At 43.0% G+C, this 27374-nt stretch overlaps 1 protein-coding gene across 2 annotated transcripts; it reads left to right on the forward strand.

Annotated features, from left to right (window-relative positions):
- The first annotated feature begins 3894 nt into the window (after positions 1-3894).
- Positions 3895-26970, forward strand: MCOLN2 (mucolipin TRP cation channel 2). 2 transcript variants are annotated; one of them, XM_077333147.1, is made up of 14 exons: positions 3895-4200; positions 9513-9675; positions 11794-11967; positions 13949-14102; positions 15925-16012; positions 16100-16196; positions 17478-17577; positions 18265-18377; positions 20069-20218; positions 20349-20450; positions 20540-20662; positions 23618-23824; positions 24844-24959; positions 26601-26970. In XM_077333147.1, the coding sequence occupies exons 1-14, from the start codon at positions 4085-4087 to the stop codon at positions 26635-26637; spliced, it is 1740 nt and encodes a 579-aa protein (XP_077189262.1). In that variant the 5' UTR covers positions 3895-4084; the 3' UTR covers positions 26638-26970. The 2 variants fall into 2 exon arrangements, with proteins under 2 accessions (XP_077189262.1, XP_077189263.1); XM_077333148.1 differs by lacking the exon at positions 3895-4200 and adding an exon at positions 4295-4314.
- Positions 26971-27374: the final 404 nt, after the last annotated feature.

The raw sequence follows: 27374 nt of genomic DNA on the forward strand, positions 1-27374 counted from the left end.
CTTCCTTGTTTCAGCCTTGTTGTATGTCCTGAAAGGATTTAATATTGCTGTGTGTCAAACGTGTGCTTGAGTTTGTTTGGAGCCAGAGAAGCATCATTTCAAAAAGAAAAGAAAGCGTCATTCCAAAAAATGTCGATTAGTATGGAGATGTTGCCCAGTTACACCTTCACTTTTGTGCTCCCATTACACTTCAAGTAATGAGCAAAAGCATACAAGATAAAAACTGCATTTTTGCAGGACAAGACAAACATTAAAGAAACTCATGGTGAATCATCCTGACGCAGGGAGTTAAGATGTATCGTTCTCACTTTCAGTGTATGCAAGACATCCCGGGCAAATGGCAATATAGCCTTTCAAACTAGGCTTTGAAATACCGAGACACTGCTAGTCGGGATTGGTAATAAAACAAGCTCACTGAACTTTTCTCATGACTAGGCATGAAACTGCTTTTCTGTGTTTTATCCTGATAGTTAAGCACATCCACTATGTTCTACTACAACTGTTGACTCAGATTCCATGCACCTAAAATTTTTGCTTCATTCTCAGCTCTGGATGGCTGCCATTGTTGTTAATATTAAGGGTAGGGGGTTTTATGGTTTACTGTGGGGATTTTTATTGTAACCTGCCACAAGCTGGCTAGTACAGGAGTGGTAGATAACAAATCAAATAATAAACAGATAATATAGAAAATCTAAAAAGGAAAGGGAAACAACCTGAGCCTGGTACTGATTCTAAGATAACTGTCTGCTCATTTTTAAGCCAACCCAGCTAAAGCTCACTTACTTTGAACAGATCATGCGATCAAACTTGCTAGAAAAATCATTAATGCTCAGCATGGTCAGCAGCAAAAGGAAATGTGGTCACCAAAGGATCCACTGGCTCGACACAATCAAAGCCTACAGAGGGATGACCATGAACCAACTAAAAGAAGCAGTCAGAGACGGGCACGTGGCAAAGACTTTCCTATAAAATCGCCGACGGTCGGACACGACTGAACAGATAACATCAGCATTGGCATATCCTCAATAACACCTAGGCAGAAGTTAACGAGAATTGTAAAGAAGAAGAGAAATAGCTACCTGTGCCACATCCATTAACATTGAACTTCCCTGTGATCTTATTACATCTAACAAGATAGTACTTTCAGATCCCTGGGTCATTTAGACTCACTGAATCATGTACTGACACCACTTTGACAATAATCCTTATTAGTACTTAAGCTGAAAAGCAGAAGTAAGAAAAGGAATCTCAATAGAATACAAAGCCAGCCACAGGAAATTATACATAAAACATCAGGACAAGACAGACTTTGCAAGACTCTAAGATGGAATTATTATTATGAGCCTCTTGTGGCGCAGAGTGGTAAGGCAGCAGACATGCTGTCTGAAGCTCTGCCCACGAGACTGGGAGTTCAATCCCAGCAGCCGGCTCAAGGTTGACTCAGCCTTCCATCCTTCCGAGGTTGGTAAAATGAGTACCCAGCTTGCTGGGGGGTAAACGGTAATGACTGGGGAAGGCACAGGCAAACCACCCTGTATTGAGTCTGCCATGAAAACGCTAGAGGGTGTCACCCCAAGGGTCAGACATGACTCGGTGCTTACACAGGGGATACCTTTACCTTTACCTAAGATGGAATTGGGGCACTGTAGCATCTTAGGAGTCAGGCTAAGGAGAGATTCAGTGAATAATACTATAGTATTTTCTGAATCTATTTTCTGTTACAGCTGAATATATAGTATGACCATGTTCATGCAAGCTGTGCAAGCTGTAACACCGCATTCAGGCATACCTGCTGCTTGATGGCTGCAACATCCATGTATGCATTGGCTTTTTTCAATGGAATTACTCACTCTTGCCTCAAAAGCAATCTTCAATTTTGACAGTTTGTGTTAAAGCTGTGTTTCATCTGAATATCAAGAAAGGAGTCACAGAACAGCTGGCCTTGCTCTGGTAAACATTGGCCTGTGTGTGGACAATTAAGGCCTCACTTGGCGTGGTCTATAGGTAGGAGTTATCTAGGTCTAGGAAATTAATATGCTATTTTACAAGTTAGTGTACCCTCATAAAAGACTTGGTAGCTTTTCTTATAAAGAAAAAATCACCCTCTTTTATTACATGACCATTGAGCAACCTTATATAGCATTAAATGAGAGAAGTAAAGCTGTGAAAACCTATTGTTCTCAGGAAGGCAGTGGGAAAAGACCCTGGCTCTGCCCACCTGGTCCCAGTATTCTAGTAGAATTACATGATGGAGAAAGCAAGTCTCATGGAGCTGCAGGTGTTAATTGAGGGGAGTGTGCTTAACCTCAGCTCTAATTTGTTCAAGGGGTTTCCAGACCAACATAGGAGAAAGAACAATGAGGGTAAATGAAGAGTCCAATTTTGTCATCACTAAGGCCTATTATGCACGGCCGCCGAAATGGCGATTTCGGGTCACATGGAAAATGCGGAGGAGGAAGACGCGAAGCACACCGGTTATGCACAGGGCGGGGCACAATGGCGGCAAAACCCAGAGTAACCGATTATGCACGCGGCGATCCTGGTGCCGCTTCTGGTTGCGCCCCGGTCACCCGGAAGTTGCGCTTTCTTCCGTGTTTCGCTAACGCGGCTTTTTCGGCGCCATGCACCGAAGCTGCAGCCGGTTGCAGCCAGCACCATGCGTTATCGGTGATTTTAGTCGCCGCCATTCCACCCCGAATGTGCGCTATTCCCCCCGTGCATAATGGGTCTAAGAAAGCACTTAGTAAGATAGTGTCAATTACAAGGTCTTCCATACTGATGCAAAGGAAAGCTTGAATTCCAGTATCTCTTCTAGATGTTAAGAAGAGAAATAGCTACCTGTGCCACATCCATTAACATTGAACTTCCCTAAGGTCATCACTCATGTCTTTCAGAGCTTACAGAGAAATTCTCATACTGGACACAGTGGGATGTACTTCTAATCACCCATATGTTCATGCTAGGATTCTGTATTAATACCTGAGAGAGCTTCTGGGGGACCTGAGTGAGCCTGGATGATAGTGGTTAGCATGCTGGACTTGTATCCCACTCTGCCATTGAAGCTTGCCAGGTGACTTGGGGCCAGTCACATATAACCCTGGATAATCTACAAGGTTGTTGTGAAGGTGATACCGGAGTGGGGGATGAAGCATGCTACTTTGGGTCCCCATTTTCAACAAGACTCTAGAAAGTGAAAGTTTGTTCTGAAGATGCAAATTCATCTTATCCAAGCAGGAATCTAGTAGTACTTTAAAGTGTGGCAAAAGTTTATTTTGCAGATTAGCCTGTGAAAATTTGTGCGGAAATTGTTGGAAAAAGCTGACTGGTGTACAAAGGAGGAGATCCTGCAGGGGGCAGCAAGAAGACAATTCGACGGGATAGTGAAGTTAGTACTTTCAGATTGCTACGCTTAAGGAAATATTCTTTTCCATGCTTGCTCTCTCTGATACTGATGCAGTTATGGAACTATTTCTGTCTTGCTCGTTAACTATCAAAAAAATAAAGCTTTATCTTCAGGTTGTGCACTTTTGCTGCGTTAATTACTCTGCCAGCAGGAATAAAATGTTCGTCTTAAAATACCGCTACTTCCCCTTTCGTAACTGAATAGCGAAGGGACGCTAGCAGGCAGATTTTCCTGCGAAGCGGCCGTGCCCCGAAGCACGTTTACTTCAGAGCAGGGAATGCCGCGTAAACACCCTTAAGCACGCTTGGGCTGCGTCCTGTCAGTGCTGGGAAGTCAGTCCTGTTCCCTTCGCCGTAGAAGGAGGCCTAGGATTGCACTCTGAATTTCACCAGGGGGAAATGGCGCGCCGAGCCAGCCAGAAAAACAGGGGCCAGCAACATGCTCCCACGCGGCGCGTCTTGGCGCCTTTAAAACCGACGGAGCGCCTCGTTGCCGGTAAAAAGCCGGAGGAGGAGGAGGGGGCGCAGTGCTGAGGGCGCTGCTTGGAGGCGCGGGAAAGGCAGCGGATGCCGAGGATGCCGTAAGCCCCGCTCGCCTCGACGGCTCTCTCCGCGCGTCTGCCCGAGCTCCACGTGACTTGGCGCCGGCTGAGTTGAGCGCCGCTTCCTTGCCGGGCACTCCATGGGTCCCGCCCCGCTCGCTGAGCGTGTGGCCGCCAGCCGAGGGCCAGGGAAGCTGCGGCGCCCGTGTATCGTGGCCATGCAGTACCTGGGGAAGGGGAGGACGCTGGTGACCAGGTGAGTGCGGCAGGGAGACGGGACGCATTTCCTGGGGATGTGCCGCCCGCGGATTCCTCTCCAAAGGCATGGGACGTCGGGCCAAATTGCCTGTGGCGCCTTTATTAATCGCAGGTTTGCGTTTAAATGTTAACGATGAACTTCGGTAGTTGCCACGCTCGCACTGCCTCGGAAGGACCGGCTCCCGCCTGGTTGGGGTGGAAGAGCCGTGCTTATCGAAAGGTGGAGGCGGGCCCGGCAGACCGTTTTTGCAAACGCATTCTGAAAGTGATCCGTTGGAGGCATTTCTCCTGTCTTTATTGCCTCGCTTGATCAGGACTAAAAATAATTCGTTGTAATGACAATGGGGTGTTTGCTCGAATTGCCTAACCAAATAAGCGCAGTATGTTTAAGGAAGGGTGGCAAAGGACGCTAAGGTGGTGTCGTGCCTGCTCTGTGTTCCTTAACAGGGACTTTTTAAAAAAGTAGAAGTCACTCCCACAGATTTAAGTGAGGTACTCCGGAGTAGAGTTCTAACTGTGCCGTCTGATCCTCTGTGCGTTTACTCATGAACTGTAATGTATTCATTAAAACTTCCAGGTAACTGTGCAGGAAATACATTCTTAAAGTTGCTTTTTCTTTAGGAAGGCAAACAGAACTTTGACACTTTCTTCTGCATGTAGCAGGTTCCTGTACTTTAAAGTGATAACATCAGGAGGAATTAAGAATCTGGGCTAGGCCCCTTAGGCCTGCCCCTTCCCAAAACTTATGATGAAATTTCAGTTTGGTCTTCCTGCATTTTGTGAAGGAATAGGCAGTTGCTGCCTTATACAAAGTCTCTTGGCTACTACAAACATAAATGAATATCTCAGAAGCCTGTTGGAAGTGAATGCACCTGTAAGTTGGTGGTTTGAGAGGAGTGGAAGGGCATGGTTTTTGCCCCGGGGAGATTGTCTTGGGATTTCAAATTATATTAAAACTTAGAAACTGTTAAGACTTTAAAATGAGGTCTCTTTGCCTTGAGGAATTTGGTAGCCTTTCTGGAGGAGGAGGAGGCGGTGGCAGCTGTAGGAGTTGGCTTCTAGGTTATAGTTAACGTTTATATGGTGTGTTAATGTTAAGTCAGCCTCGTGCTATTTCAGCAGTGTAGTGTGAAGGAGCATGTGAAATACTAGCAGACAGCCCTGTAGGTTAGTGAGAGGTTTGGATCAGGGATGGTTTCACAAAATATGTAGCCATGTGAATGCAACAATGAAGCTTTCAGCAGGGCCTGTAAAATGGAGCTCTTCCACCAGGTCTATGGTTGAGGCTGGGGTCAGCGAATCAGGGACATCGCTCCCCCCCTAGGAGTTGGAGTGTACGCTACTCCCCTATCCTTTCCTCTTCACCTCTTTAATAATTGGGGGAGAGATGGGATTTTTAGCCGTCATGTTAGTAGATTGATGTTTTAATGGGAATTTTAATGGGGTTAGTTGTTGTGACCTGCCTCGAGCCTGTCGGGAGAGGCGGGAAATAAATCTATAATAATAATAATAATAATAATAAGCTCATATATCCAAAGCTTTAATGTCAGCAGGGTGGGAATTGGCCCGGGCGATGGTCTGTCCGGAGGAAGGGGCCAATCAGGCCCCTTCCTCATCACGGAAAAAGCCCTCCCACCAAGGGCTTAACAAATTATTTAGTCCGCGGCGCCCATGGCGCCGCGGGCGTGTTAAGGATATTTCTATGCCATCCTCCCACTCATTGTAACTGTAATAACAATAATCATAACATAACAGTAAGAACCAGTATTGAGTAACAACAGTAGAACAATTAACAATGGAATAGAATTTTGTAGACAGAGCCCGTAGGGGGATCAGTTGAGTTCAGGATGTGGAAGGATTACTGTGATGTGTGTGTGTGTGGGGGGGCAGCTGAATAGTGTAAAGTCTTGTCAGCTTCAGCTGAATACCTGGTGGAGGAGCTCCCTTTTACAGGCTCTGTGTTGTGGGAGTTCAGAAAGGGCCCTGATCTCTTCAGGGAGCTCATTCCACCAGGTGGGGGCCAGGACAGAGAAGGCCCTGGTTGAGGCCCAACATGCTTCTTTGGGGCTAGGGATCCTCAGCCATTTTGGTGGCAGAACATAATGTTCTTTGTGGGTATCGGCAGAGAGGTGGTCTCTCAGGTACACTGGGCCCAGTCTGTGGATGGCCTTGAAGGTGATTACCAGAACCTTAAGCCTGATCTGGTATTCAGCTGGAAGCCAGTGAAGTTGTTGAAGGCAGGCTGGTTGTGGGATCTCCATGGTGTGTTTGTGAGGATCCTGGCTGCAGCATTCCGGACCAGTTGCAGTTTCTAGGTCAAGGTTAAGGAAAGGCCTGCAAAGCGCAAGATACAGAAGTCCAGTCTAGAGGTCACCGTCAGATGGATCACTGTGGCTGGATGATCTGGGGCCAAGTAGAGCGCTAGTAGCTTGGCAGGGCGCAGAAGGTAGAAGGCCTGCCATGTTACTCTCATGACCAGTGCCTCTATGGAAAAGGAGGCATCAAGAATCATGCCTAGGTTTTTGATAGTTGTACTCCATCCAGGTTGGGTAGGCACACTTCCTCGCTTGGACGCTTCCTGCTCAGCCACAGGACCTCTGTCTTTGAAGGGTTGAGTTTCAGACACCTCTGATTGAACCACTTCATCACTGCTTACAGGCATCTGGCTAAGGATTCACAGGGAGAATCAGGGTGGTCATCCATCAGGAGGAAGAGCCGGGTGTCATTTTGACCCAACCAATGATTAAAATATAGAAACAGCTGTCTGAGGTTGCAGTGATATACACAAAGACAGTTTGAAAAGGGGATTAGACAGAACCATGGAAGTTATGTTTATTAGTGGTTACTAGCCATTGTGTCCAAAGGGAACCTTCACTTTCACAGACAGTAAACCTCTGACTTCAAGTGCTGGACTTTGGCTTCTGTGCTCTGTTGTTGATCCTGTGCAGTAACTGGTTGGCCCCTACATGGAACAGAATGCTGAACTAGAGAGAAATATGGTACAGTCCCACAAAATTCTTCAGGTTTTGAAAGGAATGTTCTGGAGTAACAGGTTTAAACTACAATTCTTCAATGCATTTACCTGGTGATAATGGCTTCATTCAAACACTGCTTAAAACTATAGCTAGGCTCAGTACAGGCTGCTGAACGAACTATGGTTAACATGCATCCAGAGCAGAGACCTGAAACCAAGGTTTTGAAGACAGTTTATGATCCTAACTATGGTTTGGTACCACATGAAGTATAAATGGAAGTATTCTGGTTTGTCCCCTAGCAATACTCTTCATCACAGTGGATAGCAAACCATCATTTGGTTGTTCTGTTTAGTTTAGCATCCTAAAGCATTTGGGATTGTCTGGAATTAGGGAAAGAATTCCATGTGGGTCTGTAAACAGGAATAAAGGTTATCTGTCTCCGGAATTTCTGTAGTTTGTTCTACAGCCAAAACCAAAGGATATCATATACCATTTTATTAAGTCCAGCTCAAAAAACTAAAGACTTGTTGAGTTTTTTTTAAAACTCATCAGTCTGGAGCAGGGGTAGTCAAACTACGGCCCTCCAGATGTCCATGGACTACAATTCCCAGGAGCCCCTGCTAGCGAATGCTGTCAGGGGCTCCTGGGAATTGTAGTCCATGGACATCTGGAGGGCCGCAGTTTGACTACCCCTGGTCTGGAGGTTTGGGTAGAGCAGATCTGGACTGCTGGCCTCTGACTATTTCTGTTGAATCTGAATAGATAGAGGTGTGCCAAGTAGAATTTGGACTGGATTGCACCTTTGATCTTCTAGGAAGGTCCAGAAACATGAAGTAGCAAGGAATTTCTCCACACTTGACTTCAGCCCAGTCTACCATACAAACTATATGACTGCTGCACACAACTCAAAGCCCTGTAACTCCGGTCATCTAATAGAACTGGGTAAATACGTAATTTAGGTTTCCAGGAAATCACTGTTTGCTCTTGACACAAATGACCACAAGAAGTCTTTCAGTGTGATATTTTTAGTCATGAGATAGGTGGCAATTTTTAGGTTTGTTTGGCTAATGAACAGCTGCAGATATATTGGCTTCATTAGTTCCTTCTGTGGTAGGATGCTTTACAGATGTTCTGTTTATACAGTGTTACAGGGCCAAATATAGATTGATGGTAAAAGCAACTAAAAAGGAACTCATTGTCACTGGTAGTTTATGTTGGTAAGCTCAGGCCCAGATGAGCTGCAGGGTTTCTGTGTGTATGTCTTCATGGTCTGGGCATTGAGACCGATGTATATCTTAAAAGCAGTTCTATGTAAGATAATCCTGGTAGGGAAAGGAGCCTCAAAAATGCCAAGGAGAGGCTTATGCTTTCCCCACCTACCATTTTTCTTCTGCAATTCTTCACCCTGCCACCTGTGACTGGCTGTCCCAGGAACATATTTTTGAAAATATGCCCTAGACCAGTGGTCCACAACCCCCAGTCCGTGGACCGGGACCGGTCCGTGGATCAGTCAGTACCGGGCCACAGCTCCTCCTCATCCTCCCTGGGGGCTGCCCGCCACTCTGCCGCCGGTTAACCTTTGGTGCTCTCCGGCGTCCGCCATGTCTGGGGCTCCCCCTCGGTGTGGCACTGTGCAGCTGCTGCTGGCAGCGCCCCCCAGCGGGTGGTGGGAAATCAGGGGCACCAGCGGGAGCAGGGGCTCAGGCGGTGGCAGCAACATCCCTCAGCAAAAGACTACCCCCCCCCCCCGGCCTCAGTAAAATTGTCAAGCATTGACTGATCCCCGGTGATAAAAAGGTTGGGGACCACTGCCCTAGACAGTTCTAGCAACAAAGTGTATGGGCAGCACAGTGTTGTTGTAGGCAAGAAAGACTGAAGAAAGCACATTGTTCTGCTTCTTTGCTGAAAACTCTTTTGATACTGGTTTTCTTCAAAGATATGAACTGTTGGTTTTTCATATATATAATTGCACATAACATGTAGGTTGACCCTTAACCTATGACTCAAACAGTTGGTGTAAGAAGTGTCTTGAGGGTATCAGGATCTTCTAGCAAAACAGGTCTGCATACTGTGGCTGGGCATTGAGGAACTTAACGTATGCTGTCTTAATCCTGGTTTATTGAATGTTAATATTTACCAGCTTTTTGGAAAAGAGCCATCTTACAATGCTATGTCGTGCGAGGTGTCCAAACAGGCCCTTTGGGTGGGTTGAAAGAACTTTATTTTGCTATAAAACGGCAATATAATTTCTTTCTCTGTAATAAGGAGCTCTCTTTTTTTATGGATTTCTGAATGAAAAGAAGATGTGTAAAATGCATCAATTAATTTATTACAGAAGTATGATGGCTCAGCCGGATTCAGACTATAAGGAAGAGGCATCTCTCAAGGAAGATTTAAAGTTCTATTTTATGAATCCATGTGAAAAATACCGAGCCAGACATCAAATACCTTGGAAACTGGGGCTACAAATATTGAAAATAGTTATGGTTACCACCCAGGTAATTAAAAGAAGCTAATTTACAGTTGTGCACTGCACTCTGTCATGAATTGGGCAGTCAATAAATAATCTTCAGGTAACTGTTGGCTTCTTAAGTCTGTTTTAAGTAGCAAAAGTGAATTGTAAACAAAGGAGTGGAGAGGGAGAGGAGAAAGTAACTGCATTGCCATAAAGTTTTCAGGTGACATTTGGACCTGTAAAGTTCTTTATTTATTCTGATGATTCACCCCTGAAAAGAACACAAGGCTAGCCACTAGTTACTGATGGTTCCTAGGACAAAGAGTGGATGTTTGAGTATAGAGGCTGTGGTCTTCTAGTCCTTACAAAGTAAGCATGAAAAATACTATTGGCGAGTTCTATATAAACTCAATTAACTTGTCAATTTCAGTCTTTTGTCTGCTGCTGTAGAAGTAGACCAGACTTTCTCCCCTCTTGTGTATTGTGCATTTCCTCAGAGCCACATAGTTTATTTTAAGCACCACCATGCAAATAATACTGGTTTATGGAGCTATTCATAAGATTAAGCCCTATCATCTGAAAAGGTTGAACAGTTGAAGCCGTTTTGTATTTAAAATTAGGGTGGGGTGGGGGGAAACCCTGTGCATACTTGATTTTGTGAATGCAGACTGGGATGAAGCAAGGTGCCTCTGCTCTACTGTTCTCCTGTTGCCGCTGCAGTATCTTGCACAGGGATTCCCCGTGGCACAGTTTTTCCTTTCACAGTCGGCAAACATCACCATCACCATCACTCCTTTCCCCGTTGTTATGTATCTCTGCCTGCATTTCCTTTTTAAAATGTAAAATTTCAAGGCATATAATACAGCACTTTTAAAAATCCAGCATTTTGCATATTTCCATAGCACAGTTCAGGAATAATGCGAACTGTTGCTTTGACCACTTGTGATTGTCTACCTATTATAGCACGACCCCTCCCTCTGCCCCAACCCCCATGAAGTTTGCTACATTTCAGAGCTGCAAAGGCGATTTTCCCCACACCTCTTTCTGAGTTAACAGGGAAACACACAAAAAAACTGTGATTTTTGAATTGAGTAACTTGAGTACTTGAGCAAAAACACAACATTAGAGATTTAAAAAAAAATTAAACATGGAATAGATAGGTGTGTGTGTTCTATTTCTTTTATTTATCTATTTGATTTGATGATTTCTATACTTCCCTCCCAATAGCCCAGCTCAGAGTGGCTTACAACAATATATAATACACAAATTAAAAAACAATAACATCACTCAAATATGCAATATCTCCTCAGCCGGCTAATTTCCAGAGGCTTTCTAGTTTCATCCAAGCCAGACTACATTCTGGTGTCTTTTGATGGATGATGGTGGATGGTAAAACAGATGGCAGAATGAATGGGTGGAATCCGCTAGATCAGGGGAAGTCAAACTACGGCCCTCCAGATGTCCATGGACTACAATTCCCATGAGCCCCTGCCAGCAAATGCTAGCAGGGGCTCATGGGAATTGTAGTCCATGGACATCTGGAGGGCCGCGGTTTGACTACCCCTGCGCTAGATGTTCCCATATCACTGGCCCCAATTGAAATCAAAGACATTTGGTTCTCATTCCATTTGAGAATCTTTCCTGTGCAACCTTCTGTCCCTCTTTATTCAGAGATCCATGTAATGTAACAAAGTGCAATTGTGTTATTTTGCATTACTTCAACAGCATGTTTAGAGAACCCCTCTATCCCCTTGAAGTGACCTGTGAAAATGAGAGAGATTTATAAGTTTTTTTTAAAAAACACCTAATGGCTAGGTAGAGGTAGCTGGTAGGAAGCATTCTTTTAAATTGAAACTGAATGAGAACAGCAGCATCAGGCATGGAAAAACTGTTTCAGGTAAAAAGAAATGCACACATTTATTTTACAGGAAAAATGTTTCTGGCATGAATGCAGGGCAGTGTTGTGGAAAAACCCCACATGCGTATGAATGGCTGAAACTGGAGGTGGCAGCTCGTGTGGAAGTGGCTTAAGTTGGTGAATTTGTATGTCCTGATATGAAAGCCAGTCGTTAATTTTAGTAAATGTGTTGCACACATTAAAAATAGCAAGCTGTTTGATATACCACGACAAGGTTTAAACACTCTACTCTGTCTTTTTAAGCTTATCCTGTTTGGTTTGAGTAATCAATTAGTGGTTTCCTTCAAAGAAGAGAACACTGTTGCATTCAAGCATCTGTTTCTGAAAAACTACTCTGGTGTTGATGAAGATGACTACGTTAGTAGCGTCTACACACAGCAAGAAGTTTATGACAGCATCTTTTTTGCAATTAATCAGGTAGGTACGTGTCCATGGTTTCAAAACACAGACATTTTGACCCCTCTAATGAGACATTTGCAATCGTTATAGCTAAATCAAAAGACAAGTACCTTCCTGAGACATATCATAGTAATAAAGTGCCTTTTGAATTTGCATCCACTCTTATAATGTGACTGGCTGAATCTCTGAAGTCAAACATATTCTTTAAAAAGTTATAATTGCAAATTGCTTGTCAATAATTGGGAGAATGGAAGAATGTGTTTAGAAATGTTGCAGTTCATGCTTGAAAGTCCAGGAACAATCCTGCAACATTGCAGTCATCAAATAGCTGAAAGGCTTTAAATTACCAGAGCGTGGTCTGCATTATTTTTTGGTATTGTGCCTCCTCTTTTTGTGCTTCCATCTTATTTTTAATCAGTTGACCATCTCTAAATATTCAAGGGCTTCTGTTTTGGTTTGGTTAAATGATTTTCCGGCTGCTGTTTTGCTATGTAGATCCCAAGGAGTAGCTCATTTAGATAGACTGTGCCCTTGTGGATCTGATGCAATTGAAACATTGGTTTATATAATCTTTGCTTTTTCTTCGGAAACTTTGGGATTCAGCCAGTGTTAGATTCTGTAGTTGCTTTTTCCTTCTGGACGTTTTCCTCGCAGCTGATACTAGTTCTGGCATAACACTAGCTGTGGCAAAATTTTTGTCTGCAGTGGCTTAAACACAAGGGTACAGTTTGAGGGCAGTATGAGTCTAGTTTATGTCATCCAAGACAGTTGTGGCATTGGATTATCTGAACATATAAATAAAACGGAAGGAGTTGGGACTCATCACCTACCAATCAGGTAGGTTGCCCTGGCTGTCCCATCTCTGATTGGCCAATGAACAGCCAGTCAGGAGAGGTGTCCTGCTCCTGGCTGTATCCCCCTCCAACTTCCATATAGAAGAAATGCTAGATCGGTGAGTGGGAGCTAGAGGGAGGGCAGAGGGCCTGGTACTGTGGGCCCTATGGGGGTGGGGAAGGAAGAAGGAGCTCCTACCAGCATTCTCCTGTGCCCCGAGTAGCCCCAGCCATAGCCTTGCCAGGCTTCAGTTGCACTGTGGGGATGAGGGGCAGGGCTGTCCAGGCTAGTGGCGGGAGGAGCAGAGTCCCTGTCAGCACTTCCCCCTGCCGCCCTGAAAAGACCCGCTGAAGCCTCTCCAGGCCTCAGCTGGTCTGTCCAGGGCGCAAGGTGAGGGGCATGCCAGCGCCCATTGTATTTTGAGATACAGGCTTTTTTGCTAGTTTGAAGTAAATAGCATATTGTTGGAAAGAACAAGTGACTCTTCTTGGGAGTAATTCTGTCTAGGATTGTGCTTCCTAAGCAAATACGTTTAGGCAGAGAAGAGCCCTGACTAACTTTGACTACTTTTTAACTAAGGGCAGATTAAATAGTCCCCTTTTAAAACTAATAGAACTAGTTTGCAATTTATTATTTGTTTACATTTAGATGTATATTTACGTGTTGTGATCTCTGGAGGGTGGTTATTGAGAAGAGTATCTCTTGCGCTTTGTATCCCATGTTTGCATGTGGCACATTGCTGATGAAAAGGCACTCTGCAAACTACCAGTGAGGAATTATAGCATCTCCCCCCTCCTTTCTGCTTATAACAGACAAAGCTAGTAAGGGCATTTATAGCATGTAATCCTTAATTTAATGTTTATAAACTTCCAACTTTAATTAATCTAAATGTTTATTTTTGTATTCTGATATTTATATATGTAATTGTATCTGTTATATATATCAGTGGTCCGCAAGCTTTCGCCTGCTGCGGACCGCCGCTCCGGAGTGGGGGGAGAGGGCGGCCCAGGGGCCCGCGGGTTGGGGACCACTGATATATATGATCTGCCCTGGGTCTGTTGAGAGAAGGCAAAATATAAGTTAAAATATAAATAAATGAGTGTTTCTATATTGAGAGGGGAATGACCATCTTTTAAGAAAAATTATGTTGTATTTTTCCAACTAGTACTGGCAACTGAAAAATATATCACTGGGTATTCTTGGTTATGAGCAAGATGAAGATGACCTATCAGGCCTGCAGATCTGTAAACAGCAATACAGGAAAGGCAAGATGCTTCCTTCGAGTGATACGATGAACATAGACAGTACTATTGAAACAGGTATAGTTTTTTTCGCAAATCCTAAGCACACTTTCAGAGGAGTACGCCCCCTTAGATAGACCTGAGCAGTAAAGCAGTTTACGATTGGTTTCATTATATAAGGAGGAGTCGTGTCCCATCATCTGAGCCCCCAGATCAGGGATAGTCGAACTGCGGCCCTTCAGATGTCCATGGACTACAATTCCCAGATCCTCTAATTAAAGTCTGATTGAGGAGTTGTAAAGTGCTCCAAACTTCATGTGATGTCAGGAGATTTTAATTTATATCATACTAATTAGAGCAGTTTGCAAGGGGCCTTTTCTTACAGTGTGACTTTATATTTGAGTTGCATTCCGGGGAGAAATGTGCATTCCTATGGTAAAGGGAAGCATCATTCCTTCTCAATCATAACATGGTCATTACTTAGCAGTCGAGTACAATCCTGGGGCTCCATTGGAAAGAGAGGCTGCGTATAAATGAAGTAAATACATATTGGCAAATCTTTTCCACAGGGCCTACTCCTGCCTGTTTGTAGACTCTCCCACATTTGGAAGAAGCAAGTCTTGAGCACTGTTGTCGCAAAGGAATCTAAAGGCATTACGCTAATATAATATGGGAATATTATAATATGTTTGAAAAGAGAATCGTAAAACTCTGGAGTTTTGAGACCAACTTCATGGAGGACGTTAAATGACTGTTCTCATCTTCCCTTGTGAGGGCCATGGAAATAAGTAGTTTAGATCTGAAAGAATTAGCAATAGCAATTTCACAGATTCAGGTGGCTTGCTTGTTTGTAGATTGCCTTTCCAATGTGTAACTTTTTGTTCTCCTTCATTGGGGGGGGAAGTCATTCAAACTGGTTAAGTCATGCCTCCTCTTGCTCCAGGCAGGGCTATGCAAATTTGTGTAGACTGTATTGTCTACACAAGGCTTGACTAACCAGTTCCCAGTAGCCTTTGTGCTCCAGTAAGATACTTGTGCCTAGCTCCAAATTCTTGGAGACTTTTACTTTCTTGGTATGGAAGACGGAAAAGCCTTGAAGAAAGGCCCCACCAACAACCTTAAAAAAGAAAAGAAAGGCTAGCCTCTCCCACCTGAAGCTCCAGGCATCAATGGAGACTGGCCAATGGCAAATTCACCTACAGTGGCACAAGGTTCTCTCAGTGCTGAAAGACCTGAAACTTGGGGTCATTCTACAGCTCAGTCGCCTTCTGCACAGGAACAGCCAAGCAGAGATCTACAGGTCCAAGGCTAAATCCCTTGTCTTGGAGTCTCTTACCTTATTGCTACAGAAAGGCTTTGAGGAAAGGCCCCATTGCCAGTCTTAGAAAGAACTGGGAAACAGGCCTCTTCCAGCTGAGGCTTCAGGCATTGGAGACTGGCCAATGACAGATACATCTGCAGTGGCATGGGATGCTGACAGTGCTGACAGACCCAAGACTCTGAGTCATTCTGCAGCTGGCCCCCGACTGTGTTGGAAAATCCTGGCAGAGCTCTACTGGGTCCAAACCACTATGATGCAGTGGGTGGCCCACCCCATAGACTCAATTGTTTCTGGGCCTACAGGGAGTGAGAGGACCCTGACATAATAGTATCAAAAGGTGGTGTGCAGAGAGAAGTAGTAAGGCACACCTAGGAGTTTAGATGTGTACAGTCAACATCTACATTGGGAAACAAATCCTGGCAGTTGTCTTGTAGCATAATCCTATGATTGTTTACTCAGAAGCAAGTCACACTGAGGCTGATGGGGTTTACTGCTCCAGCCTTAGGATCACAGCCCTATGTTCTGTCTGCCCCACTGGTATAATTAAGAAAAAAAAACCTTTTGTCTCCTCTGTCTCAGAATGCATCCTCCTAGAGCCACAAGTACTGGCTGCTAAGGAAATGAGTGATTTGAAGAATTCATCATTTTTCAGCCTTGAATTTTACAGGTAAAAAATGAGTTTTGGAGACAGGTTTTCTTTCATTTTTTTAAAAAGGGCTGTATCACAATGATCTTTCTCTTTCAAATCATTCAGGCTTATAGAAGTTGAACTTTCTTTTAAACTAAAAGGTATTGATCTACAAAGCATTCATGTCCGTGAACTTCCTGATTGCTATGAATTTCAGAATACAGTAAGTATTCTTTTAAAAAATCTGAACATGGAAAATGTTACATTTTCATTAAGTAAGTAGTTTTTCTTGTTCTGCTGTCATATATCCAGCAGTTAGTAAGGAAAGATATGCTTAGAAAAGGGAGCAAATCTCCAGTCCAGTTCTTTGGCTCACAACAAAAAATCCGATGTCTTCATATTTATGATTATAATAACCATATCTTTTTCTTTTACAAAGAGTTTGCTTGTAACTGGATATAACTAAAATAAAAGGTTGGAGTTGACCTTAAGCTATTTGCTAAATAAGATGTTGTGCCTTAGATCCCAGGCTGCTGTTCTATTTGCATGGGAGTAGGGTTGGGAAATTCCTGGAGATACTGGGGGGAGAGGGGCTGAGAGAGGTTGAGGGGGGAAGTTGCCTCTTTCTAGTAGAGTAGGGCTGTTTGTGCTACTTACAATCCAAACCCAGGTAGATAAATTTCTGCACTGTCTCTTTTTATAGCAAGTACAAGGTCTTGTGTTCTCTAATGGTGGTTGGCTTGGGATATATTTTGGCTACTGGAGACTGTTAGGAAGGTAAAAATGCCTGCACTTTTGTTTTATTTCTCCTTTGATATGACTGCTTTCCGTTAATAGTCTATAGTTGTAGAGATAAAATTGAACAGTTCAGAGGCTTGTTTGCCACTTCCTTTGGCCAAAGTTGTTTCAGCATAATATACCCCTTCACTCAAATGGCTTTAAAAACTATATACTTAAGTTGCTTTCACATGAGAATAAGTGTGCAACTCTTGTTGCCAGTTCACATGCATCCTGCAGCCTTCCCTTTATAACACTGCATGAAAAAGGGCTAAAACCTGCATTTTTTAAAGTTAAAGCTCGGAACTACTAGTAAGTTGTTGTAGTAGATTATCATGACACTAACACTATACTAATCTAGCACTCCCCGGTTTTAAAAGAAGTCTGAAAATGTAATGGACTGATGTTAGCAGTTAGTTTGACTGCAGTCTTTCAAAAAAGACCAAGTTTGGGAAAGTGTGCTGCATGGGAGGGGGGGGGCACACACAGAAGTAGAAGATAACATTGTATGCCCCCTAAAGTAGCACTTCTGCAAGGAAGTCATGGCAGAGCAAAGCATCCATGTGGAAGCAGTCTTATTTGTGCATTTTTAGAAGCTTGTAAGCATCTCTTTTTATTCACAAGGTATTTTTCCAATGTGTAAAAGATTAGTTTGTGATGTCAAGTTTTCAGATGTCTTATTTTATCAAGCAAACGAGTTTAAAAAATGCTACATTCATATTAACAGATCACTTTTAACAATAGAGCCCACAGTGGTAAGATGAAAATATTTTTTGATACTGATGCTGATATTGAGGAATGCAGAGACTTGAACATATCTGGCTCTAGTAAGTATTATGTTAAAACTAACCTGTACATGTGTACACTTGAATTCTTGCTTATGCAGTTATAGCCACAAATTGTAAGACTGCACTAGAACAGCAACTACATGTGCAATATTCTATGAGTCTTACACCACAGGCCATAGTGAGATTTCAGAGATGTTGTCATAATTTTTCTGAGAGTGAAATGAGCCATTTCATTCCCAACTCAGACAACAAACTATTAATGTGTACTATTATAAAGAATTGCAGTTGACTATACTTTGCGTCTTGCAGTTGTTTTATAATCGCATCATAATCTGGTTGCAAATTTGGGAGGTGTTAGAAGACAGTTCATCTGTGCTTGGGTTGCTGCACATAAGTGATAGACATGTTCTGTCTAGTAAGACAGAAGATAGCTTGAACAGCAGCATTTTCAAAACTAGTTCTAGTTCCTTGTGGATTGTTGCTTATGTTCTCCTGTTAGCACTCTTTGTGCTTGGTATCCAGCTGGCTCCAGTCTGAGAACTACCTTTGACAGGGGTGGTGTGTATATAAGCTTTCTTTCTAGTTTACACTTTCGGTCTTTGGTCCTTTGTTGGCTCTTTGGCGTTTGTTCTAACGCTTTGAAGAGCAAGCGGTGATTTTAAAACTTGCTTGCAATCTATCTAAGAGTGGAAAGAGATTAACTCAAGATTGTATTTTCTATTACAGTTCAGAAAAACACACAATATACCTTGGTTTTTGATGGGTTTGTCATTGTGAGCTGCTTTGCTTCTCTTATTCTCTGCACACGATCCATTGTTCTCGCTCTGAAACTGCAAAAAGTAAGTAATGTCGGTATTCTGATGGCTGATTTTTACTTTCCCCCAAACAAATAAATATAGACCTTGTGTTTTGGTCATGGGAACAAAGTAATTTGAATAGCAGCTACATGACTAACAAATTTAGAGGAAGAGTGCTTGCACTCGAAAGCTCACGCCTTGAATAAATCTCTGTTGGTCTTAAAGGTGCCACTGGACTCTGGTTTTGTTTTATAGTGCTGCTTCAGACCAACACGGCTACCCACTTGAATCTAAATTTAGCGCTGTCTCTGAAGACTATGTATTTTAGTCTTAACTGCTTTCTTTTAATGAAAATATCTCAGCAGTTGACCTGGTTCGGAAGAGGTCATAGTGATCAGCCAGGCTAGTTGCCTCTGTTTTTGTGCCAGTTTCACTGTTGATAAGTATCAGTTGGATTTAGTATAGAAGGGTACAATAAAATTGAGCTTCCACCCTCATACGAATGCCGGGGTGCTAAAAAAAAGTGAGTATTGCCTTCTTAAGACATCTCTTAGCTTCCCAACTCTGCCCCCCCCCTCTTTCCTAAAGGGACACCTTCACTCCTTATGAACATATCTCAGTATTTATTAAGTTTTATATAGTGTTATGTTTTTACCAGCTTGGATTTGTTTCCTTTAGATCTATTGCTCTGGCAGAATGAGCTGTTCTGCAGAACTTCTCCTTTTCTTAATGCCAGGAAGGATCATGTGAAGGGCCCTAGATCATAGGAGAGCAAGTCATGGGGCTACTTGTATAGGAGGGATGTGGCAATGGAAGAAATTGCATCATAGGGGCCAAAATATTTGAGAAGAAGTTGTTGGTTGTGTGTAATATAAAACGTGGGTGTATAGGTGCAAATCACCTGCATAATCTAAAAAGCTCTTTGTTACAGTCCTATGATATTTAAGTGGATAGTAGATTCAGATGGGTATCTGAAGTAAGGTGCATGCACATGTAAGCTCATACCTTGAATAAAACTTTGTAGGCCTTAAAGGTGCTGCTGGACCCAAACTGTGTTCTAAGTAGATAGAACTTTCTCTTGCCATAACATGCTGTGGCCAAGCTCCTCCACAACCTTTCTGCGCTCATTTATTTGTTGAGTTTATTTTTCCTGACCTTTCTTCAAAGAGCTCAGGTACACGGTGGTCTCCCCTCTTGATTCTACCTTTGTAGCAGCCACCTTTCAGGGTAGGCTAGGTGGAGAGAGTGTGACTGGGCGGAGGTCACTCAGTGATTTTCACAGCAAGTGGAGATTTAATGCTGGGCCCACTTTTGTGCATTAAGGCCACCTAGTGGGACTGCAAAATGGAGCTCTTCCTCCAGGTTTTTGGTTGAGGCCAGGGCATAGAAGACCTGGCCCCTCTCAGAAGATCAGGCTTCCCCTGAGACACTGTGTCAGAAGGTCTGTTGAGCCAGGGAGGGGGGAGAGGGAGTTTGTCGCAGCCATGGGGTGGTTTTAATTGGGGTTTTAATGACTGTAACTGAGGTTTTAATTATTGTTTTAGGCAGTTTTAGTGTGGGGAGATGCTTGTAAACTGCCACAAGCCACTTGGGAGTGGGAATATAGAAATAAATAAATAAAATGTAAAGTGGACTAGTATGGGACCGGACTACTATAGGACTATGTGCCTTCCTGCTTCAAAACAGCAGAAACTTCCAACCTACTTTAAATTTTTTTTAAACAATTTAAACAGAGATTTGTGAACTTCTTCCTGGAGAAATACAAACGGCACGTGTGCAGTGCAGATCGCCTGGAATTTATAAATGGGTGGTATGTCCTGGTGATTATCAGTGACATGATGACTATAATTGGCTCTATAATGAAAATGGAAATAAAAGCCAAGGTAAGAAATAGGGCAGTCTTTGTGTTCTGCAATGGTGGCTCTGGGAATTCCAAGTTCTCATTGATCTGCTTATGACCTGAACAAAAAATCAATTTCACAAATCTGTTTTGTTGACTTAATATTCTTTCAGAACCTTGCAAGTTATGATGTTTGCAGCATTTTGCTTGGTACATCCACTTTATTCGTTTGGGTTGGAGTCATTCGATACTTGGGCTACTTCCAGACTTACAATGTAAGTCCTAGAATCAAATGTTGCTTAAAACATTACTTTTTTGCTTGTGTGTGAATCTGAAGATTTCATTATCCCTCCTTTTTATATAGGTACTCATTTTAACCATGCAAGCCTCATTACCCAAAGTTCTAAGATTCTGTTGTTGTGCTGGGATGATATACCTTGGCTATACTTTCTGTGGTTGGATTGTTCTAGGACCATATCATGAAAAGGTACAAAGGGTGTTGCTTGTTTTAACCCAGATTTTGCTGCAGTATTTTAATAGCAATTTGGGTGGTGGTGGTGGTGGGGATAGCATTGCTAGCTATTACATGGATGACGTTTTCACACTTTGCACTCAAAATATCGACTTTTATATATATGCTTGATGATATGTACAATCTGATTCAAATGTGTGCTTACAGAAAACAGTTTGATGCTTACTTTTGATAAGCAAACATCCTACAGGAGAAACAAGATGAAGGAGGGTTGGTTTTTATAACCCATGTTTCACTACCCAAAGGAGTCTCAAAGCAGTTTACAATTGCCTTCCATTCCTCTCCCTAAGACAGACACCCTGTGAGGCAGGTAGGGCTGAGAGAGCTCTGACAGGACTGCTCAGTGAGAACAGCTCTAACAGGATAGTGACTAGCTCAAGGTCCCTCAGCTGGCTGCTTGCGGAGGAGATGGGGAATCAACTCCAGCTTGCCAGATTAGGCCACTCTTAACCTCTGTGCCAAGCTGACAAAAATTCTTTGGTAAATATGGTAAATCCTTGAGGATCAGTGAATAGAATACAGTATCTGGGACTGCAGCAGGTATCCTGGTTTTTCACAAGAGGGCAGTATTGTATCATAGAAGCGTGACCTTGTCCTTGAAATGTTTAGTGCCTTACCTTGATAGCCCACTTTCAGTTTTAATAGAACCTGTGAATTCTCAGTTTCTTTTCTAAATGCCTCCAAATTGCAGTCGATATTAGACCTTTCTGAACTTTCTTCATGTGACATTGAATGCATGTCCTGGGTGCATGTCCTGGGCATAATGATCTATCTCTGCAGGTACAGGAAAATGGCATGAAACTAAGTTGGAATCTAGTAAGTTAGGCTTGTGTAATGCAACATCTATGTCTCTGTTGCTTTGATACTTGCGGCCCCTTCAGTGTTGTGGGAAGCTTTTCCTGGGTTCCCCTGGATTTTGGTTCCAATGTAGCTTTTGGACAGAGCCAGTGTGTAGGCAGAGCCAGCCCTTGGCATCTAGAACATCTGTGAAGGTCTTCTCTTCCTGACAGCACTTGCCATTCCTCAAACTGGTTGCTCTATTCCCAAACCTATAAAGTGAAATAGCATAAATAAGGCAGACCAGAATCATCGCCTGGTGAAAACTCGGACACTGTGGCATTGTTGGTGTCACATAAAATGTACTTCTGAGTAGCTTCCTGGGTGTCTGGTGTGGTAAACAGCTGTCTCTGACTGATGTATTCTTGAAAAAGAGTAATATACTATGTTCTTAAAGCTCTAGTACAGTGGCACTTGACTTTGTTGTGCTTATGACTACATTGTGCATATTTGGAACTTAGAGAGAGGGTAGTGAGTACTGCGCAAAGCTACTGTCATGATGGGTGGGATCCAATCACAAGATGGGGAGGTACTACATGATATTGGGAGATGCAAGCATCTTCCTCTGACGAGGAAGCTATTTCCAAGTGAGGATGCCCTGCAGACCAAAAGCTAATGTATCTTGAAGCCTCTCCTCCAGTGTGGTGGGAAAAAGGCAAAGGTGGCTTTTTGGAAGAAGAAAGTGGGCACCAGGAAGTGCCACAGTGGGCACCGTAGAGGCTAGAGCCACGCTGGGGATTACTGCTCTGGTATTTCTGAAAACTGTGTGAAGTCAGCAAGAAGCATATCTGTATTTAAACTGTGTCATGAAGCTGGCAGATTGGCCTTCTTGCTGTGGTTTCATCTCTGTGGAACTGCTACCTTCTGGGGTGTGTTCTCTGAAGGTTTTTTCTCATCCTAGGTAAAGTTTAATTTATGTTAATATTTATCTTTGATAGTGGATTAGGTGGTTCTGTACGTCATAGTAGACTTTAAAGGTAAATGTATCCCCTGTGCAAGCACCGGGTCATGTCTGACCCTTGGGGTGACGCCCTCTAGCGTTTTCATAGCAGTCTCAGTACGGGGTGGTTTGCCAGTGCCTTCCCCAGTCATTACCGTTTACCCCCCAGCAAGCAAGCCTGGTACTCATTTTACTGACCTTGGAAGGATGGAAGGCTGAGTCAACCTTGAGCCGGCTGCTGGGATTGAACTCCCATCCTCATGGGCAGAGCTTTCAGACTGCATGTCTGCTGCCTTCCCACTCTGCACCACAAGAGGCTCCATAGTAGACTTTAGACATGAGCAAAAAAAAAAATTGGTGGAAAATGATCTGACTGAATCCAATATGTACAGATACCCCTTCATCTTTTTGGATTCAGCGAAATCCAAATCCAAAAGTTTTGGGGGCTACAACTGATTGGTATGCTGGCTGCTTCCTTTTAACTGTGGCCAGCGAGTTAATCACCTGTTGTTGACAGGCGCCCTGCTCACTCTAGTTAAATGCCTTCCAGCTTGGTATAATATTTAAGAGCATGTCTTCTAATTCGATGAGCTGTGTTTGATTTCCCACTCCTCCACATGCAGCCAGCTGGGTGACCTTGGGCTTGCCACAGCACTGAGAAAGCTGTTCTGACTGAGGAGTAATACCAGGGCTCTCTCAGGCTCACTCACCTCAGAGGGTGTCTCTGGTGGGGAAAAAGCAGCATCTAAGAACCAACTGTTCTTCTCCTGCCCAGTTGGGAAGACATTTAAATGGAGTGGGCGGGGCACCTGTCAGCAACAGTCAATAGGCAACCCCCCCCCCCAGCCTTCTCAGGCACTGCCTAAGAAAGTGAGGGGGGAGGGATGCATTCAGGCAGCTGAATGCAGGGAATGGGTGGTTTGGCTCCGATGAGCTGAAAAAGTACCCAGATCAGCATTCATTTGAGTACTTTTCAGCTTATCCCAGCCAAACTGTCAATGTCTAGTAGACTTACTGATTGTTGAATTTTAATGCATTGCTTAAACCCATCTGAAATGCTTTAGAAATACAAATATTTAATTTCATTACTCTTTACAGTGTCAAGCTATCTATTTGTTCTCATTCTCTTCTAGTTTGAAGATCTGAACACAGTAGCAGAATGTCTGTTTTCTTTGGTCAATGGCGATGACATGTTTGCTACATTTGCTCAAATTCAGCAGAAGAGTACTTTGGTTTGGCTGTTCAGTCGGCTATACCTGTATTCCTTCATTAGCCTCTTCATTTATATGATCCTTAGTCTTTTTATAGCGCTTATTACAGATTCCTATGACACCATAAAGGTAAACTGCTGCTTGTATTTTTCTCATTTGTCGTTAAGCATTCTTGTTGGGCTGCAACATTTGACAAAACAGATCCTGAATTAAAGTCCCATTATATGAATGCTTAAGAGTTTTCTTGTAAAGCAATTTTCTATCCCTAACCTGGGTATAAGCTGCATGGAACTTTTATTCCAATCCCAGATGGATTAAATCCCTCCATTAAATCCTGATTTCCATTTTGATTTTGGTCGATGGAAATTTTCCATCTGCAACCTTCATGCCTTGACCCGCATTGACCCTACCTTTTGACCGGAGTATCAGGGAGCACTTATTTTTCGGGATATCCAACTAAAGCGCTCCCAATATATTAAAGATACACACAAAAATATATACATATCAAATTTAGAATTGTTATAATTATAATTAAAAGGCTAGATTAAAAAGCAACATCTAAATCTTAACAAAATTATCATTCTCATCTAGATCTTAATAATAGCTAACATTTAACAAAAATTTGCAATTCTATACTAGAAGCCCATTCTGTAAAGCAGTAGTCCGCACCCTTTCTAAGGTTGCGGACCGGTGGGGGGGAGGGCGATCCGGCGGCCGTGCATGTCACACATGTGTGGCAGGTCCGTGCATGCGCGTTTGCACCATGTGCAGCCACAAACGCACATGAGTGGCAATTTTGCGCATGCGCAGCGGGTTCGTGCATGCACATTTGTGCCATGTGCGGCCGCAAATGCGCATGCACGGGCCTGCTGCACTGCTTCCCTCTCCCCCCCTCCCACAAAAAGAAGCTTGCCAGGCCGCAAGCTAATCGGCCGCTTTGGTGGCTGCTTTGCTTGCAGCCTGGGAAGTTCCTCACTGTGGGGGGGCCGGGGAGAGGGAGCCACGGCCCGGTGGTTGGGGACCACTGCTGTAAAGAAAAAGGTAGGAAAAGTGTGAATAGTATTAAATGGACAGTAACTCTCAGGTCAGGTAACATAACTCCTTACACTGTTTCCCCCCCTCCTTTTGTACCACCACACCTCTATCAGAAATACCAGCAGAGTGGCTTCCCAGTGACAGATCTTCATGAATTTCTAAAAGAATGTGGCAATGAAGAATACAGCAAAGAACCGCAGACATCTATGAGTCTTTGTTGCTGTAGAAGGTCAGCATGCTGTCTTACTAGTTCCATCAGCTCTTGTCATTCTCCTAAATGCTGTTGAAGATAGCGCTGTTATCTGCGTGTGTCTGATCTGTGATGAGCAGCAGCACCAGAAATTTAGCTGTGGAGTTTCCAAATAACAAGTATGGTTTTGAAGCTTGTTTGTTGCTATTATGCTTTGCTTTAGGAATTTGTTCCTAGCAATGGTGAAGGAACAGAACATAATGTGTCATCTACGGTGCAAACCTCAGCAGAGGTACCCCCTTCTTAAACCCATTGACTTCAATGGATCTGGAGGAGTTTAGAATTTACTATGGATTATGGATATATATATATAATGAAAGAGCAAACTCTTTTCCTACTTTTGATTTGTTTAAACCCCTTGCTGGCAGACAATGAGTATAATCAGTAGTCTGTTCTTTAATTTTTTTAAAAAGTTAAAACAAATCTGATCACAGTTTAAGTTCTTTAAATTGCAATCCTCTCAAAATTTTTCAGCTGTTTTAAAAAAGGAATTAAGTGGGAGACGAATACCTGTGGAGAACGCACCTCAGGTAGATTCCTGTTTCCCTTGAGTGAAGTGAAAAGGCTTAGAGTTTCTGTTTACTGAGATCTGTTTTATGTTGGGTTTGTGTTTTTCTCCCTACTGAGGAAACCAGTTCACATCCTGAGCAGAGTATAACTGCTGTGATCTTAAAATGGCCAGTGGACAGTGCAAAGCCCAGTGCAATTTCAGACATGCTGCTGAGGAGGGTTTCCTGTGTCAATGAGCAGCCATTCAGACATGCAGCTTAGAGTGAACACAGCTTCCAGGGACAAACCGTAACAGATAGAGGGGTAAAGTGAGTGAATACATTGCTCCTTGTCTATGTGCGTTGCTGAATGAGGACATGTACAAACTGCACATGCATATCTCTGACACGGAATAGTTCCTATCGTGCTTAAGAACCAAAGGACTTGCATATTACATGAAGAGGCAATGGGATTTCAAAGTATGTTTGTCTTTCTTTAGTCAGCCTATTGGATGGTCAAAGTAGACATTGTTCTGCATAAAGGGAGCCATGGGTGTTGGAGAAACAAAGCTGAAAAGATGGGGCAGGCCATCTTGAATGGTTCTGCAGGGCTTGCGGGATGGAGCTGTTCCACCTGACCTATGGTTGAGGCCTAAACCAACATCTGAACTGTATTGGTCTCCCTGTCAAACGCTCCTAGCCTACATGTCATTTAGGGCAGGGGTAGCAGGGGAGCATTTGCTGGCAAGGGCTCATGGGAATTGTTGTCCATGGGCATCTGGAGGACCGCAGATTGACTACCCCTGACCTAGAGTGTATATATAACCCTCCCACTTCCTTTTGCCTCCATTCTAGCCAATAGAAGAATTGGGCAAGTAGTTGTTCAAATATGTTCTTAATAATTTTCAAACTTATTTAATAAGTATTTAAATTTTATCAGTATATTCTGTTTTTGTTGGGATTTTATCTTGATGTAATCTACCTTGTGTCCACAGAGACAGATTCCACAACAAATGTAAGAAATAGAAATAAGAATACATTAAGTTTATGGGACATCTTTCAGCATATTTTATTCAAGTTTTCTATGTGTATATCAGTATATGAGACAGACTTCTTATTCTGCCTTCCCTAGATGGAAAAGTGATGATGACTTGATACTTATTAACTGAAGATGGATGCTACTTTGTGGTGCTGGCCTAAATTATTGCATAGGAGGAACAAACTGCTGTGGGTAGCTGAATCTCTGAACTGCAAACAGACCATGCCATTTGGCTGTGCTTCTCTACAGACTACTGGCCTTAATTTATGGCAAGAACAGACGCCATCCAAGAGGATGCCTTCCTGACGACCAAAGTACAAAACTGTGAACTGTATGTTGAGCTAGAATCATGCAAACATTTCACCCTTTTGGAGTTCTCTCAGAACTTTTCCGTACCATTAATCCTCAACTGTAACCAGCTTTATAAGATTTTTTTGATATTAAAATGTTTCTGTGAAACCTCTTTCTGCCTTTTAAGAACATTCCAAAACTATGCCATTCTTAGTAATACCCGTTTTCAGTTTGTGCACTTGGGCTTTAATTTGGAATTAATACTCTCACATTTAAACAGGATTTATATGCTTAAACATATGCAAAGCACTGCATAAAGAAGCCAACCTATTTTTTGGTGCATTAAGTAGATTTAAATCTTCTTTTGTACACACTGTCTTAAAGCAACCAGTTGGTAGTTAGTGTGGGGATTTTGTATGTTCTGGATATAGCTTTTCTTCCATTGTACTTCACATCTAATAGCCATATATCAGGAAAGCTGCATTCAAGTTGGGTCATAATGATAAAACTGTCTTGGAAATAACACATCTGGCTGCTTGTGGTTATGTCAATGTGGGACAGTTCTATTGTATAGAA

The sequence above is a fragment of the Paroedura picta genome, chromosome 4, assembly GCF_049243985.1.
Source record: "Paroedura picta isolate Pp20150507F chromosome 4, Ppicta_v3.0, whole genome shotgun sequence".
Classification (NCBI taxonomy): Eukaryota; Metazoa; Chordata; class Lepidosauria; order Squamata; family Gekkonidae; genus Paroedura; species Paroedura picta.

Excerpts from the sequence above, each read along its gene's own strand:
- MCOLN2 (XM_077333147.1), top strand. The coding sequence starts at position 4,085 with ATGGGTCCCGCCCCGCTCGCTGAGCGTGTGGCCGCCAGCCGAGGGCCA. Across the intron at positions 18,378-20,068 it reads TCGCTCTGAAACTGCAAAAA|AGATTTGTGAACTTCTTCCT; the intron begins GTAAGTAATGTC and ends CAATTTAAACAG. Across the intron at positions 20,219-20,348 it reads AAATGGAAATAAAAGCCAAG|AACCTTGCAAGTTATGATGT; the intron begins GTAAGAAATAGG and ends ATATTCTTTCAG.